This window comes from Anomaloglossus baeobatrachus, chromosome 9, assembly GCF_048569485.1.
Source record: "Anomaloglossus baeobatrachus isolate aAnoBae1 chromosome 9, aAnoBae1.hap1, whole genome shotgun sequence".
Lineage (NCBI taxonomy): Eukaryota > Metazoa > Chordata > Amphibia > Anura > Aromobatidae > Anomaloglossus > Anomaloglossus baeobatrachus.
The window spans coordinates 30,154,021-30,172,948 of NC_134361.1; the positions used below are offsets into that span (position 1 = coordinate 30,154,021).

General features: G+C 43.4%; 3 protein-coding genes across 3 annotated transcripts in view; all 3 read left to right on the forward strand.

The window, feature by feature from the left end:
• Positions 1-18,928, forward strand: part of LOC142250999 (3-galactosyl-N-acetylglucosaminide 4-alpha-L-fucosyltransferase FUT3-like) — a 108,869-nt gene that overhangs the window by 17,726 nt on the left and 72,215 nt on the right. The gene's annotated exons all lie outside the window — the stretch shown is intronic.
• Positions 5,363-6,446, forward strand: LOC142250371 (3-galactosyl-N-acetylglucosaminide 4-alpha-L-fucosyltransferase FUT3-like). Its single transcript, XM_075322525.1, has one exon. The coding sequence runs from the start codon at positions 5,363-5,365 to the stop codon at positions 6,443-6,445; it is 1,083 nt and encodes a 360-aa protein (XP_075178640.1). The 3' UTR covers position 6,446.
• Positions 16,406-17,371, forward strand: LOC142251783 (olfactory receptor 8B8-like). Its single transcript, XM_075324834.1, has one exon. The coding sequence runs from the start codon at positions 16,409-16,411 to the stop codon at positions 17,369-17,371; it is 963 nt and encodes a 320-aa protein (XP_075180949.1). The 5' UTR covers positions 16,406-16,408.

Sequence of the window (18,928 nt, forward strand, 5' to 3'; positions counted from 1 at the left end):
TCACTCGACTCACCCATCGTTGGCAGCATCGGGGTCTGAGTTGTCACCGCCCAATCTGGCACTCGGTGCGCGGCTCTCCTTTCATAGGCCCGAACCGCGGCAGCCATCTCCAGCAGTTCCATTCGTTCTTCTCTAATCTGCTCCACGACCCGGTTCTCCAGTCGGTCGCAGAACTGGGCCAGCTCCCGATACCACCAGGCAGCGGAGCCCGGTTCTGGATTTCTGCGGTCAGACGCCATTTCTTCTGCGCCCTCTTCTGCACGACTCTCCAGCTGTGGACTCGCCGTTGCCTCTGATAGCAAGCTGTTCAGTTTCTGCTCAGCCTCTTTCAGCAGCTCCTCTCCCAGCAGCAGGCTTGTGGCTTCCTTTCCGTCCCGACGTCTCCGGACGCTTCCACTCTCATAGCTGGCAAGGCCAGAACTCTGCAGGGGATCTCTGGATAGCCACACCTCTTCGTGGGCGGTAACTTCTTCCAGCGCGGGCTGCTGTTGTTTTTCAGCGCGCTTTTCATGGTGGCAATATGGCGGCGCTTCCAATTTTTCAAGCGGACCGCCCAGGCACATGGTCACCTGTCTAGACAGGTCTAGTCCTTATCCTGTTCGTGACGCCAGATGTGAAGCCCCACAGGTGTTGTATTGGTGCATACCTTCAGGGACTCCACGTAGCTGGTGCTGGTCACAGGTAGGAAATCTTCGGTTTTGATCGTGACGCCACTCTCAGTATTGCGGCCAGTGGGGACCGCCACTGCAGGTTAGGGGACGCCTGGGGCTGATGGTATGTGCAGTTAGTTGGAATAGCCTCCTGAGAGTGAGGCAAGCCCCAGGGCCCGATGTAAGTGTGTAGTACCACAAGGCGCAGAATAACTCCACACAGGCAGAATTGTCTTTCAAGGGCTTTACTCACATTTGATGGCAGGGTGAGTAACCCGGGCGTAGCTGGGATGAACCAGGCGGGAACCAGGTGTCCTTCAGGCTGACTTGTGAGGGTGACTACTAACTCGCCTTCCTTAGCCCTTGGTGGTTTGGGGTGACCCCGACTTTGAGTCCCTATGGGGGTCACCCAGGGAAGTTGCTGAAGCCTCACTCTCCTTCGTTTGCCGTGTGCTTGTTGCCTGGGCCAGATCACTCCAGCTTCTTGCCTCCTGTGAGCTATGGGCCCTAACTGTGGCTACGTGGCTGCGGCTTTTTGTGGTGTTGTGGCGTGGGCTTTGAGAGCCCCACACCGGCAGGTTTAGCAAAAGAAAGCTGGATCTATCTCCGCTTCGGGATCTGCCGCCCGTTTGGGCCTGGTTCTCTCTAGCAGTCTCCTTACTTCCCACTCCGTGCTTTCTCTCTAGCTGAAGCTGGCTTTCAGGCAGCACTCCTAGTTGACCGTTCTCCCCCGTCAGTAGCCACTGCGCGGGCGCTGTTAGACAGCATCAACCCCACAGGTCTGCTCCTCACTGAGCCCTCTGGAGTTCTCCTCTAACTGACTCACTGCCCCTCCTCTCCTGTTCTTGCCTACGCCACCTAGCAACCAGATTCTCTTACCACACCCCTTGAGAGGAGATGGAGGCTTTTGGCCCCCTCCACTATTCCAGTGAAGGTCAAGGCTTTTCCCCCCTCCTGGGATCCCCAGGGGTCCTCTCATGGGTACATGTGTGAGACCTGATCACTATGCGCCTGTGTACCACACCCCAGTCAGCCTTCTGGATTACCTGTATTGTACTGTCCCCAGCATGGGTGCAGTACTCAGTGGTGCCTGACCAGGTCAGGGGCGCCACACTACCACAGAGTTGGTCCTGTGCCGTCCATCACCCCTCTAAACCCATGTGAAAAAATATATGTGGTACCAAACGACAACTACAGAAAATATTGTTAAAAAAATAAATCAAAAGATCACCCCCTGTCAAAGCATTATGTGCACAAACATGGTGGTTAATTATGATGGAGCATTATCCTGCATGAAAATCATGTTTTTCTTGATTGATACCGACTTCTTTCTGTACCACTGCTTGAAGAAGTTGTCTTCCAGAAACTGGCAGTAGGTCTGGAAGTTGAGATTCACTCCATCCTCAGCCCGAAAAGGTCCCACAAGTTCATCTTTGATGATCCCAGCCCATACCAGTCCCCACCTCCACCTTGCTGGCGTCTGTGGCGGAGTGGAGCTCTCTGCCGTTTACTGATCCAGCCTCTGGCCCATCCATCTGCCCATCAAGAGTCACTCTCATTTCATCAGTCCATAAAAACCTTTGAAAAATCAGTCTTAAGATATTTCTTGGCGCAGTCTTGACGTTTTATCTTGTGTTTCTTGGTCAGAGGTGGTGGTTTTTCAGCCTTCCTTCCCTTGGCCATGTCCCTGAGTATGGCACACCTTGTGCTTTTTGATGCTCCAGTAACGTTGCAGCTCTGAAATATGGCCAAACTGGTGGCAAATGGCATCTTGGCAGCTTCACGCTTGATTTTCCTCAATTCATGGGCAGTTATTTTGCGCCTTTTTTGCCCAACACGCTTCCTGCGACCCTGTTGGCTATTTGCCATGAAACGCTTGATTGTTCGGTGATCACGCTCCAAAAGTTTGGCAATTTCAAGACTGCTGCATCCCTCTGCAAGACATCTCACAATTTTGGACTTTTCAGAGCCCGTCAAATATCTCTTCTGACCCCATTTGCCAAAGGAAAGGAAGTTGCCTAATAATTATGCACACCTTACATAGGGTGTTGATGTCATTACACCGCACCCCTCATCTCATTACAGAGATACACATCACCTGATTTACTTAATTGGTGGTTGGTGCAAATCGGATACAAATTTTGGTGCACAATCTGTCTGCAAGAAAAAAATGTGAACAATACCATAAAATATTTCTGAAATTCAGACATGTGAAAGGGGCCTTTGTCAAATACTAGTAATGCTGGGTATTAGGCTGCTTTCACACATCCGGTTTTAGCAGAGACGGCCAATCCAGCTCTAAAACCTATGCAACGGATACGGCGACAATACCGCATCCTTAGCATATGTTTTTGACATGCGGCCCGTCCGGTTTTTGCCGCTTGGGGCACGCTACTGAGCATGCGCAGTGGAAAAAAATGCATGCGGCGTCCGGGTGTGGTGTATGCCACAGGACACCGCATGCGGCATCCATAGGCTTGTATTGCAAATTGCGCCGCATCGGCCGGATGCGACGCGATGCATTTTTTTTTTGCTGGACAAAAAAACGTGGCAGGCAACGTTCCATCCGGCCGCCGCCTCGGCTAAATCTGCCGCATGCGGCAAAAACTGTACGGAATGCAAGCCCATGCGGCACAATCCGGCACCAATGAAAGTCTATGCAAAAAAAAACACAACCGGCGGCAAAAAAAACGGTTGCGGTTTTTCTCCAAAGCGCCGGATTGTGCCGCACAGGAAAAACTGGATGTGTGAAAGCAGCCTTAGTGGGGGAATTATGGATCAGTGTGTCTCTAGAAATAGTAGTGGACACAGAGAAAGATGTGCTAGCAACAGGTAACGGAGAAGAATTGAGACGCTCACACAGACATTCTGGTATACTAGTGTGACCACGTGTAGAAACAACTGTACAATCATGATTGTGACATATCAAATGGTTCCTGTCACATTGCTAGAAGTTTATCAGAAGTTGGCAGTAATGGTAGAATCCTTCCTGCTTCTTCTGTGTATGTAAATATTACATGTTCATATTTATGCCTCACATACATGTCGACACTATGTAATAAGGGACAGCGCTATACATAAGAGAGGACACTATAAAATTAGGGACAGTTCTATATATAATAAGAGAGGACACTCTGTAATAATGGAAGGTGTTATATATAATAAGAGAGAATGTTATGTGATAATGGATGGCACTACATGGAAGAGAGGACATTGTGTAATAAGGGATGGTGCTATACAGAATAGGAGAGGGTACTATGTAGTAAATCAAAATTGAATAGAAATGACACATTACTATTAATGAACAAATCTATACATAAGAGAGGACACTATAAAATAAGCGACAGTTCTATACATAATAAGAGAGGACACTATGTAGTAATGGAAGGTGATATATATAATAAGAGAGGACACTATAATGGAAGGTGCTATACATAATAAGAGAGGACACTATGTAATAATAGAACGTGCTATGCATAATAATATATGGAAGAGAGGACATTATGTATAAGGGATGGTGCTATACAGAATAGTAGAGGGTACTATGTAATAAATAAAAATTGAATAGAAATGACACATTGCTATTAATGAACAAATCTATACATAAGAGAGGACACTATAAAATAAGCGACAGTTCTATACATAATAAGAGAGGACACTATGTAGTAATGGAAGGTGCTATATATAATAAGAGAGGACACTATAATGGAAGGTGCTATACATAATAAGAGAGGACACTCTGTAATAATAGAACGTGCCATACATGATAATATATGGAAGAGAGGACATTATGTATAAGGGATGGTGCTATACAGAATAGAAGAGGGTACTATGTACTAAATCAAACTTACATAGAAATGACACATTGCTATTAATGAACAAATCTATACACAAGAGAGGACACTATAAAATAATGGAAGGTGCTATATATAATAAGAGAGGACACTATGTAATAATGGAAGGTGCTATATATAATAAGAGAGGACACTATAACGGAAGGTGCTATACATAATAAGAAAGGACACTATGTAAGAATAGAAGGTGCTATACATAATAGTATATGGAAGAGAGGACATTGTGTAATAAGGGATGGTGCTATACAGAATAAGAGCGGGTACTATGTACTAAGTCAAAATTGCATAGAAATGACACATTGCTATTAATGAATAAATCTGTTAAAATTTAAATTAGGCAGTTTGCTCTAACTCAGTTGAAAAATTTGATTCCCAGCAATGTGGAAAATAAAACACTTTCTAGAAAGCAACAGCAAAAAATAAAGGATCGGTCATATGGACTGTATAGGATAGGTAATAATTAGCCATGTGAGTAGTCTATTGGCACTAAACAGGAATCCTGAGGACCCCATCATTCCTGCCTACATCCTAGGTGCCTCTTCTGATCACTAGGCAATCACTTGGCTCAACAATCTCATGCTGTCAAGCAAGACATGACCCCAATGCCCAGTAATTGACTGCAGAAGTCACAACCTGCTGTAGAAGGGACGCCAACCCTGCAACAAAGGCCAACACTGAGCAGTGGAGAGGCAGCACAGATGCGACAGAGGTTAAGGAATGATGATTTTGTTATTTAAAGGCGATCAAGTCCTTGGGTATTACACTTTATAATTGGACAACCCATTTAAGACTTAATTCATTGGTTAATGTACATCAAATCATTATCTATTTTTATTGTTCTTTGCAGGAAAAAAAAAAATGTTGGGAAACATCAGCCGATATCATATCATTATAGCCCTATTATTTTTCATATTTCTCGTTTCAAGTAACTGGATACTTGTTAACCGGAATTTCCAATTTCCGAAATATCCACAAGCAACAATAATGCTTAATAAAGAGATTCAAAATTTGAGGACAGCAAAGTCAAGTCTTCTACCACAAAAAGAGACTCTTCTCCTGGTTTGGAATTGGCCATGGGGTGCTCAATTTCCATTAGATAAGTGTGAGACTGAGTTTGAAATTACGGGGTGTAAGCTATCCACAGATAGAGGGCTGTATAGTGTGGCCGATGCCGTCATCATCCACCATGCAGATATTAGGGGCGATAAAAGGTCATTACCTCAGCAACCAAGAAATCCTTATCAACGTTGGGTCTGGCTCAACCTGGAGCCACCACTACGTCTGCCAAACATGGAAATTCTGGATAATTTGTTCAACATGACAATGACTTTCCGTCATGATTCCGATATTTTCACTCCATATGGTCATATTGAATCATTGAGGGAACCTCAAAACGTTACTATTCCGGAAAAATCAAAGTTGGTATGTTGGGTGGTCAGCTCATGGTACCCTGGTATTCGTCGTATAGCTTATTATCAGGAGCTGAGGAAGCACATATCTGTTGATGTTTATGGGGCCCAACATAAGCGATTGGACAATGAGGATTTTAATTCGACCATAGCTCAGTACAAATTCTACTTGGCATTTGAAAACTTTAACTACCCAGATTACATTACAGAGAAACTATGGGCGAACGCTCTGGGCTCAGGGACCGTGCCAGTTGTACTGGGAACCTCCCGCGAAAATTACGAACGCTTTGTTCCCGGAGATGCTTTCATACATGTTGATGACTTCCCAACTGCAAAGGAACTGGCTGCCTACCTTCTTGAATTGGACAAGGATGATGAGAAATATAGGAAGTATTTCAACTGGAGATCGCGATATAGAGTGCGTCCGCGGAAGGGATGGCCGGAAGCTTATTGTAAAGCCTGTGAAATTATCAAGCAGGGTCCAAGGTATCAAGTCATTCGTAGTGTGGCAAAGTGGTTCCTTGATGTTTAATATGGAGGGGTGGGACCAGAGCACTTTTTTGGAAAAGACAGCGGTACAGTAGCAATAACGTAGTTGTTTGTATTTATTACTGAATTAAAAGCCAACTGCTGACATACCATGATGCTCCAGTATTTTTTGGGAACCATGACTATGACTGTTCACATTTGAGTTGAGGTTTTGTCTTCACGTGGAAACTAGCACACAGTGTAGACCTGTCGAGCTATGACCACCAACGCTGCCCTATTGAGGGGCATAAGCTTCAATATGGAGTCCATAGTTTTCATGGTAGAGAAAGTGCTTGTCAGATGCCTGCAACATGACCATGAGTGTTGATGATTTACCCTTGCAGTCTTGTGTCTGCCATTTTTGGGCTCCTATAAAGCCTTTCAATACTTAACACTTCCTCATATTAAGCAAAAATTGTATTTGTTAGTTACAAGGAATCATTGCAACTAGGGATGATCGATTATTTGGCTTCGCTAATATTTTCCGAATACCTAGCCGCTATTCGACTATTTGATGCGCAATGTAAGTCTATGGGAAGCCCGAATAGTTTCGATTAGTTGTTATTCGGGTTTCCCATAGACTTACATTGCGCATCGAATATTCGCAAATAATTGAATAGCGGCGAGGTATTCAAAAAATATTCGCGAAACCAAATAATTGAAGAATTCGATCATCCCTAATTGCAACCTATTGTACCTGCGATCAAGCGCCTGCAATTCAAGTCCCCTTTGTAAACTAACAAAAAAAAAACAACTATGGAAAAATATGCTGCTTTTTCAATACCATAAATGTAATAATCGCCCAGTTTTCTATTTTTAAGGATTAAAAAAAAAATTTAAAATTACCATATTTTATTCTGCTTTGCCTGCAAAACTAACAATCTTGAAAAAAAATGATGTATCTAGTACGGTGAAAGGAAACAAAAAAAATGTGAATTGCATAATCACCATTTTTAGTCAACTCGCCTCTTATCCCTGAAAAACAAAAAGTTATTTTTACCCAGAAATATAAAAAAAAAAAAAAAAAAAAAAAAAAAAAAAAAATTCACCGTTTCCCACCTTTAACTGCAGAATATTTTTTTGCTATGGCTCTGCGTACAGAGAGACTAGCAAAAATTGTATTTTTAATAAACTTTTTTTAGAGCTGTAAAATTCAATTTTATAAATAATATAAACTTGGTATCATCATCACTAACATCTGCAGGATATAGTTATTAGGGTTATTATTCATATTTTTAATGTTCGCATTTCATTTCTGACCTGGTAACTTATGAGTAATGTAACTAATGAAGGTACACTGAGCAAAAATATAGACAACACTTTTATTTTTGCTCCAAGTTTTCATGAGCTGAACTCTAAGAAATAAGACTTTTTCTATGTATACAAAATATTATTCACAAGTTTGTCTTAATCTGTGTTAGTGAGCACTTCTCCTTTGCAGAGATAATCATCCACCACACAGGTGTGGCATATCAAGACACAGATTAGAGAACATGATTATTGCACAGGTGGGCCTTAGGCTGGCCAGCATGATTATTGTACAGGTATGCCTTAGGCTGGCCAGCATGATTATTTCACATGTGAGCCTCAGGCTGGCAAGCATGATTATTGCACAGGTGCGCCTTAGGCTGGCAAGCATGATTATTGCACAGGTGCGCCTTAGGCTGGCCACAATAAAGCACAACAAAAGCATGGAATTTCTTGGTCATTGAAAACTTAAAATTATTTTACATTCATCCTGAAACTCAAGATTATGCAAACTCTTTGCTATAATCACAGCTCAATGACCTTACACCTTTGTAGAATGATGACTAGTTTGTGGCCATTGATTGTGTTACTATAGGATTCTTGTGAACTTGATAAATTAGGATTAACCTAGGACCAGATACATGTTATACCATGGAACTCCCTCTTCTAGTGCTGCATGCTCACCTTCACTTCCTTAGAATCTGAGATGCAGTACCGGTAAATGGCCACTACATAGAGTATGGAGCTTTCTGCCTCTCTGTAGTTCTTCTAGCCACAGAACCAGATATCAGCTTCGTGGTGAAGGTGGCAGAAGTTAAACTACTATCAATCTAATTGATGACTTATCTTAAGTTCTTGTGCACGTAATTACCATATTTTTGGCTCAAATTCTACCCAACAAAACTTTAGATCACACACAGGCCTATGTTTTTCTATGGGACTGGACATATGTGTACATATGTCTGATATTTGTTTTCCTCAGACTGAGTCGGTCCAAGAAAAAATGGCAGCATGTCCAAGTTGGATCCAATTATCAGATCATACTCGGTCACGAAAGTCAATAAGTCCGTGGAAATCATCAAACAACACTCGGATCACAGCTTCTTTTCAGCCACGAAAAGTTCTTCTTTGGTATCATCTGACCAGAGCACCTACTCCCACATGCCATGTAGGGGACACAGCAAGCATGTCTAAGAAAGTGTTTTGGTCAGGAGACCAAAGTAGAAAGTTTTAAGTTTAACACAATATGCTATGTCTGGAAGAAAACTAACACGGAACATCACTCTGAAAACACCATCCCCACCGTCACACATGGTGGTGGCAAAATTCTGCTGTGGGGAGACTTTTCTTCAGCAAATATAGGAAAAAATCCAGCGCAGTCCTCAGAGTGTAGACTTTAAAATCATCGGCGTTTATTCATGAAAATCCAATAAAAAACAATAATATACAAAGCGGTCAGCAGGAAAATACAGGGGATACAGGTTATAAGGACCCCATAGAACAATTTTTTCTTCAGCAAATGTTTCTTGTAGCAACACACAAAACAATGCATTCATTGTTTATTTACTGACATTTAACATTGCCGTATTGCATTGTCACGGTAGTAGCTCATTATTGCGCATTCATTTCTTTGATATCCCACTGGTATCTCACTTGATACTACATTGATATACTTTTATAATACTGTTTGCACCTTTTCAGTTGACTCTGCTGCTTATTTATTCATTTCTGCACTAGCACTTTACTAATATAATGATACTTTACTTTTAGATGTAACCATGCTGTTGTCACTTTAATGCTACTGATTTGCAAAACTAACCAGTGTAGTTTTAAATATTTACTTACCATTTTTACATATTGCACATACATTATATTCTGTGTTAATAGGTGCTATACTAATTGTAAGTGTAGCAGTCCTGAAGCCATCAGGAGCTACAAGGTACTGCATCCTGTCAAAGATGCCGGGCCTACCCCCCAGGAACCTGGAAGACCAGTGCCGGTAACACCAAAACATACTATAATCCAGTTTTCCCCACCCCCAACGACTTGTGACAGACTAGAATTGGACCCAATGGATGGCCACCCAGGGGTGGAGCTGATCCAGTCCACTAGACGACAACCAGGTGGGAGGGGACAGACACTCAGTAGACAGTCAGAGAGTCAGTAAGTGGAAGTGTAAGGAGTCGGACGTGACCGCACTGACTGGAGTGTGTGGCAGTGACCTGAGGGCCCAGGTTGTGGTTGCCGGTGTATTCCCAGAACCATAGCACCAACGGGGTACAGAGCCCTAGGTCAGGCAAACACTCCAGGCAGACCTGATAAAAATCTGCACAGTAAGGGGACCATCTAGGACCTCACTGACCGTAAAGTCCGGGGACACCAGCAGTGATGGGAGAACCAGGGACCGGAACAGAACACCGACCCTACAGGGTTCAAACTGCCGCCATACAGACTAAAGACTGAGAGACAACTAGGAGGGAACCCCCAGACACTCCAAGCCATGGGCACCCACCAACTTGAGAAAGGTGCAGGGGAAAGAAACCACCAGGTCACTAAACTGGCACTGGGACTAAGGGAACCAGTGGTGAACACCAGCCTTCCTCCGGGTACCAGTCATCAAGCTGCCGTGAGTAAAGAACCCAGTTACACTGCAATCTCTTGTGTGGCCTACCTTCTTTCCACACCTAACTCCATCACCTACCCCCTGGGGCACCGGTCCTACTTGCGGAGGGCCCCACATCCAGGCTGCCACTAACATCAGCCCCGGCGGTGAGAAACTGAGCAGCGGCGGTTCCATCCCCATAACCGCAACTCGCAAGTGGCGTCATGAGACAAAGTTTGTAAAAGCTCCCTTGTACATAACTCCCCTTTTAAAGCAACCCCCAGGGTCACGAAACCGGGCAATGGCCACCCAGTGAACTGTCCTTGTAAATATACGGCCCGGGAGTGAGTACCCCATAGCCCTGGGCGGCACATAAGCATACACATTTTTACATTTTTGTATTTATTGTACCACTGAGATGTACCATACAATTTATTCTATGGATATATACATTTTTCTGCACTTCAAGTCATTGGGGATGACCGTACCTGAACTGTAAAGGTCACACTTTGCATCAAACACTGGTTGTCCGGGGCTCGAACCTGAACACAGACTCTATGACTGAGTTTGGGTGCTTTTCATATGCTTGTTGTGGGGGAGGCATGCTGCTGTAGTCACGGGCAAGGAAGTGCTTCTGCTTCTTGACAGTTATTCGATGATCTGCGCCTTGGCCACCTCTACAGTGTAAGGGGAAAGGGGATGTGTTGTGGTGTTCCTGGTGGGAAGTGTGGTCTTTGTGTGTGCAAGCCATACCTCTGTGTAGGGGCCTTGTGCAGACCAGGATTCTCCCACTAGAGATTCACAGATACACAGATTCTTGTTTCTTTTTCAACAGTCTTTTACTAACAGTTACTCACAGTATTTCGGTAACCTCACCATTGTGGGCACAACACCTCAACATTTTCGATACAGTGAAATTTATTTCAAGACATAATTCTACTGCGGGCTGTTCCATAGTTCCTGGCACTATTACTGGTGTTTGCACGTCTTCCTCTTCAATGTCTGATAGCACAGTCTCACATGATAAAGTCATTAGGTCCTGTAGGACTTCCGGGAACCATTTTGATTGGGTCATCGGACACAGCTCGTCTATCGCTGATTCTGTGCCGACAAGTTCGCCCAAGTCTATACCAAAGCTGGATGTGCCTGTGTATTCCTATAGCAGTAAATGCTTACAGCTGACCCTGTGTCATACCTGTTTTCTGAACTCTTTGAAGTGCACCATATTATACCTCACTACCAGGAATCAAAAGTTAATTATGTGCACCCAGACATCACAAATACTTTCGATTTTATCACTATCATGGGGTAGGGTGGTAATGTCTGCACACCACATGGTACTACACAGATACTATTTTTTCTGAACTGAACTGTGCATACGAGTAGTGCTCTGCTGCCATAGTATGGTGAATGTGAAAACTGCAGCCTTTTTGTCCTAGCATCATTATTACAAGCTGCGTACTTGGATAGGGATGTTACTACAAGATCGGGACCAGAATAAGGACTTTACTACAAGATAGGCACCTGGATGGGGACATTACTACAAGATAGGGACCTGAAAGGACCTTACTACAAGATGGTGACCATAATGGGAACATTTCTATAAGATGGGAATCTGGATTATTATTATTATTATTATTATTATTATTATTATTATGATTATTATTATTTATTATTATAGCACCATTTATTCCATGGCGCTTTACAAGTGAAAGGGTTATAGATAAAAACAAGTACGTACAACAATCATGACCATTACAAAAACAGACTAGTACAGGAGGAGAGAGGACCCTGCCCGCGAGGCCTCACAGACTACAGGAAATGGGTGAGGGTACAGGTGGAGAAAGGACCCTGCCCGCGAGGGCTCACAGTCTACAGGGAATGGGTGAGGATACAGTAGGTGAGGGTAAAGCTGGTTCCGCAGTGTTGTACTGAACTGAGGGATATTTTAGATTGTTGGAAGAAGTGGGTCTTCAGGTTCCTCTTGAAGCTTTACATGGTAGAAGAGATTCTGATATGCTGGGGTATGGGGTATTCCAGAGTATGGGGGAAGCACGGGAGAAATCTTGTATGCAATTGTGGGAAGAGGAGATAAGAGGGGAGAAGAGAAGAATTTCTTGTGAGGATCTGAGATTGCGTGCAGGTAGGTACCGGGAGACTAGGTCACAGATGTAAGGAGGACACAGGTTGTGGATGGTTTGTATGTCAGGGTTAATGTTTTGAACTGGATTCTTTGGGCACTGGGAAGCCAGTGAAGGGATTGGCCACGGAGCAGGAGGTTGCAGTAGTTGATGCAGGAGATGATGAGGGCATGTACTAATGTTTTTTCAGATTCTTGGTTAAGGAAAGCATGGATCCTGGAGATTTTTTTGAGTTGTAGTTGGCTTAAGGTGAAGAGGGCTTGGATGTGTTGCTTGAAGAATAGAGCAGATGGGGACATTATTACAAGATGGGGACCAGGATGGGGATATTACTACAAGATAAACACCTTGATGTGGACATTACAACAAGATTGGGTCCAGGAAGGGGGCATTACTACAGGATGAGGACAAGGATGCAGACATCTCCCTCTACTTGCAATGGAATCTTTGGTCCTCTTGCGGTGTGCCAGACTTCTGGGTGTTATGGCACTCTGGAGAGTTCTGCGCAAGCCTGTGGAAGGTCACGCCGAATTTCGTGACATCCTGATGCCACTAACCTCATGCATGTTTGCGCAGAACCCTCCCAGGCGCCAAAAACGTCTGGCACAGTGCGAGAGAACCAAAATTTGGTTGGAACATGTGGCGAGGATATGATGGGTGGTGGTGAGTAGCAGAGGCCGCAGATACCACAGGACATAAAAAGGGACATTAAAATTGAATTTCCTGAGAAACAAAACACACAAAAAGGTAAATCTGAATTCTGCAAATTTTTTGCTAAAATTACATCAAATTTAATTGCCTCGAACAAAATTGCTCATCGGTAATAAGTGCTCGTGCGTTACATCAGGTTTTTCTACCTCTGTGGATTTGTTCCCACTTGTACAGAAAGACTATTAATATGATTGCTTGATACAATATCTGCACAGATTTCTTCATATCTGCTCATATCACATCATCCCAACATTTTTATTCGTGCTCTAGGTTTTTGGGTTTTTTGGGGTTTTTTTTTAAATACAGATTTCACTCTTTCCTAAATACAGGTAAGTTTAGGTCCATAGCAAAATTTTAATTTATTAATTCCAAGATATTTTTTCCAACGCTACCCCATATATACATTTTTGTATAACAGAGAGCACAAAATTAGTTGGAAAGTTGACTTTGCGAAATACTGTCTATTATTACATTTTTCCAGACCTTCTTGCTTTTGTTTTTCATTCCTTTCTTTAACAAGCCAATAACTTTTTTTTTTTTTCCATTAACTTTGTTGCATAAAGGCTTGCTTTTTTCTGGGACAAATTGTAGTTTCTAATGTGACCATTTTGCTTATTAACCCCATCACCCTGGGCGTTTTTCCGTTTTTTCGTTTTTGTTTTTTTCCTTGCCTTCTTCCAAGAGCCGTAAATTTATTTTCCCATCAATTTTGCCATATGAGGGCTTGTTTTTTGCAAAACAAATTGTACTTTTAAATCAAACCATTAGTTTTACCATACAGTGTACTGTGAAACAGCAAAAAAATTTCAAGTGTGGGAAAAATTGCAAAAAAAGTGTGATTGCACAGTTGTTCTTGGGGTATTTTATTCACTGTTTTTAGTATATGGTAAAACCAATGTGTCGGTATGATGCCATAGGTCAGTACGAGTTTGTGGATACCAAACATATATAGGTTTACTTTTATCTAATGGCCCCGTCACACACAGAGATAAATCTTTGGCAGATCTGTGGTTGCAGTGAAATCTTGGGCATATTGTTCCATTTGTACACAGCCACAAACCTGGCACTGATTGTCCACAATTTCACTGCAACCACAGATCTGCCGCAGATTTATATGATAGATATGCAATTACGGAGGGTGTGTGCTACACCATTTAGGAAACCGACATTCTCTCTTCATTTGAACATGAGTAAGACTATGTGTCGAAACGCGTAGTTCTATGGGGTCCTGATTACCTGTATCCCCTGTATTTCCTGCTGACCGCTTTGCACTATTTTGTTTTTTATTGGATTTCACAAATAAACGTCGATGATTTTTAATCTACACTTTGAGGACTGCGCTGAATTTTTTCCTATATCATACATTTGGCTGCCAAGCTTTCCCTGCGCTGGGTCCACGTAAACAGCGGTGAACAGCAACTCGGTGAGCTGAACTTTTTTCTTTACTTTTGGAGAATGATGACATTGTGCCAAACCGGCTAATCAAAAGAAGAGATGGGGAGGTCCGTAAGTAAGAGGTGGTTCTTCAATCCCATGCTCTGCCTTGGCTGATGGAATGGCATATCTGACTCAATTATCTCAAACTCTAGTTCTGATATACTCTACCAATAAATCTATAGATTGCTCCAAAATAATCAAGAAGTCACACAGCTCCATCAGCAGAAATCTAAAAGAGTTATGTAGTACCCAGGAATATGGGGTACTTGATTCCGGGCAGTGTATCTACGGGGAATGTCACAATGGTGGCCGTTACCCGGTTCCTTGACCTGGGCCCTTTTTGTAATGGGGATATTTACAGGGGATTTATGAATAAAGTTATTCGTGACGCTACTTGCGGTGTTGCGGCTAAGTGTAGGGAGCCTCCGGTGCAAGTTTTCCTGGGGCTGATGGAATGTGCAGCTCTAATGACTTGGGCCCTCCGCAAGTAGGGTGTTACCCCAGCAAGTGTATGGTGCAGTGGGCATTGGAAGAAGGAGTCCAGACAGGTATTCAACTGATTTACTCACTCTTTGGATGTTAACTGGTTGCCCGAGGCCGGCTGGTTTCACCTCCAGGTCCCCTTCGTCCCAGTGCCAGTCTGGTTCTCTGGTACCTTCTTCCCTGCACCTGTCTCTGGTAAGTGGGTCCCTGTGGTATGGAACACTGGGGGTCTCCAGTCTGTGATTTGTCCACCTTTGTCCGCCTAACGGTAGCATGAGCCCTATGGGATTAGAGTTTCTGGTCCTGTCCCCGGTTCTCCCTTTGCTACTGAGTCTTTGGATTCTGTAGGGACAGCAAGATCCTTGATGGTCCCCATTGCTGTGCAGGTGTTAACAGGTCGGCTTGAAGCTCTTTCCTGTCCTAGGATCCTGTACCCCGTCGGTGCGTAGTTCTGGGAGTACTCCACTGGCAACCACCTCTCCTGGGTACCAGGTCACCATTAACATGAGTCAGGAGGCTCCTCAGTCACTCCTTCCACCTTCACCCATCTTACACTGACTTCAACTGACTGCTCTCCACGATCTGCCCCTCCCACCTGGTCAACTAGTGGACTGGAGTGGCTCCACCTCTAGGCAGCTATCCATTGGTCTCACCCTAGCTGGATAACATTCTTTGGGGGATTTGTTGGGGTAACAGGGAATATCTGGGTTCTTGGTGTTACCGGCACTGGGGTTCTGGGTCCCTAAGGGGATAGGCCCTGCATCCTTGTGGACATGCAGAACCTTGTAGCACCCTGAGGTGTTCAGGGGCGCTACAGTTACAGGTCTCACAATTTGGTCAAACATTTATGCCTGTCATGTTTTTTTCTCCTAGGAACTTGGAACATTTTAAGAAATATGGTGAAAGAGATGACAGTCATTCTGACGTTTCGTCATCGTTCCCCTATTTACACTCATTTAGCCCTCATGGGTCTCTTGGTTCTGTTTTAACACACAACAAATGGCATGAAATGCCCACTCTAATCTTTGCAGGAAAAGGCATATAATAGAACGCCAGTTCCATAACGATACCAACCACTGGGCCAGTGTGCCCTATTATATACCCAGTCACAAAGTGCCTCCCATTAATGCATGCTTCTACTCTTTTCTCTGACATGGAAAGTATGTGAATACCACCAGATTGGGGTACAACATAAACCAGAAAATATAACTTATAAAAAAATAATCTAGAAATAAAATATTTCCTATTTTCTTTTTCGTGTATTCAGATGCTCAATTTTAATTCAACATTTTAAAACAGTAACAACAAACAATCTAAAAGATTTAAATACGGTATGTCTAATGTTATGGATCTGACCAACACATCTGTGAAACCATATTTCATTATTAAAGGTATGTCAGATAATCCGAAGCTACAACTTCCATTCTTCCTTCTCATGCTCCTCATTTATCTTGTCACTCTTGGTGGTAACATGACCATTCTTCTTCTGATCGTCCTTGATCATCATCTCCATACTCCCATGTACTTCTTTCTGGGGAACGTATCCACACTGGACTTGTCATGCTCTACCGTAACTCTACATAAAGCTCTTGTTACCTACCTATCAGGAGACAGAACCGTCTCGTTCGGTAGCTGTTTTGCCCAAATATTTCTGTTCTTGTCATTAACGTGTGATGAGCTGTTGATTCTGACCGCTATGAGTTACGATCGCTACGTAGCTATCTGCAACCCTTTACGTTACAATGTGGTTATGAACAGCAAGGCCTGTTTTATTCTGGCCAGTGCCTCCTGGGTCATGGGTTTTCTAAACATCATGCCAGTATTCGTGGAAATATCCTTATTTACATGCTACACGTCATTGGAAGTCAACCATTTCTTCTGTGATGTTATTCCCGTCCTAAAACTTACTTGTAATGACACCAGCAATTTGGAACTCTATATAATTATCGAAGGAGTATTACTTGCCTCCTTTACCCCTTTCATCCTCACCTTTATATCTTATGTTTTTATCATTAGTACCATCCTGAGGATACGGTCCAGTATTGGCAGACGTAAAGCCTTCTACACGTGTTCCTCACACCTGACCGTTGTCATCCTCCTCTATGGCACTTTGTGTTACCAGTATTTCCGACCCATTACATTAGTCAGTTTGGAGTCCAGTAAAGTCTCTTCATTGTTTAATACGGCCGCCGTGCCCATATTAAACCCCCTGATTTACAGTTTGAAAAATAAGGATGTGATAGCGGCGATGAGGAAATTGTTAGGTTGTTTTAAGACCAACAGGGTACAGGTAAAAAATAAAAAGTAGAAGGAACTGCTCATTATAACATACATTGTTTTTTTCCACTGTGTAAATGTATGGGAAGAACATAAAATTAGTGGTACCTTATTTTTCGGACTATAAGACACACTTTTTTTTACCTACAAATTTTGGAGGAAAGTGGGGGGTACCTCTTATAGTGTATTAGATAGATATATGGGGCTTGCTGGCTTGAGGGGCATAGGGACGGTGCTTGACTGGACTTCACAATGACAGGAGAGGGTCTCCGCTGAAGAATTCCCCACTAGAGCAACCACGTGAGCCAGCTAATTAACCTCATCAATATGCATTGCATCCCCACTCCCACCTCTCAGCACTAAAGCCAGCGCGCGCTGAGAGAGGACATGAGGAGCAGACACTGTGTTACTTACTGTAGTTCCTGTAATAGCCGGCACACATGGTCTCTCCGCAGCCGCCGGCTTCCTGCAGCTGCTGGGGAGATCGTCTACCTGCCATTACAGAGCAGGAGCAGAGTGCTGGCGGGGAGGAGGAGCAGCGTGCTGGCGGCGGCTAGTGTATCATAACCACTCTGGTGCTGAAATTTCAGCCGCCGCCACATGTTAACCTCTGCTCAGTACAGTTACCGCAGCATGTGAAACTGCACCAGCCACGTGCTGTGGACCATGAAATGGACAGCCTCCCCCTCCAGATGAAGTGCTGCCGTAAGTGAAAAGCCAGGGCACAGGACAGCACTGCCCCCCTCCTCCCACTGGCCCTGCCTCTTCATTACATTCCTGGTTTCTAACGCAGCGGCAGGGAGGGCCAGGCTTACCGTACATCATTACCATAGCTGGAGTCTGCTCCGGTAAGAAGTAGAAGTAAGAAGTTACAGTATGATAAACTATAAGTCCCCCCGTACCTCCTAATAAAGTAAAGTACCGTACCTTAGAGGAAAAATCCCACTACTGTGCTTAACTAGAACTCCAAGCATGCCATACAGGACAGGCTTGGAGTTATAATTCTCCTTAAAGGGGTTGTCCACTACTTGGACAAGATTTGTTTGCCACTGTTGAGTTGTTTACAATTACATTGGTGAAATATTACAGTATGCTATTTAGGTTATTAAATATTTTACCACATTTTTTGCTTCAAATTTTTTTTTCCTATGTTACACTTCTAAAACCTGGGTGCGTCTTATGGTCCAGTGTGTCTACAGTTCAAAAAATACAATACGTCAATTTATTGAGCTAAAGAAAATGTGGTGAGTCATGTGTAGAGATGAGTAAACCTGTTCAGTAAGGGTTCACCAATTTCAAATTTGGTACCAGCCTGAGCTTGTTTGTTCGGGCTCAGCAAACCCGAGCCCCTCCCTCAAAAGTCGCTAATGTTCATTTTTGTTCCTTTTCTGCCCCCGAACGCTAGCTGCGTTTCCAACAATGCTTTTTTAAAACATTTTCTACTTTTGGATAGGTTGTTTTAAGACCAACAGGGTACAGGTAGAAAATAAAAAGTAGAAGGAACTTCTCATTATCACATACATTGTTTTATCCACTGTCTAAACGTATGGGAAGAACATAAAATGAAGAACATGTCAATCTATTGAGC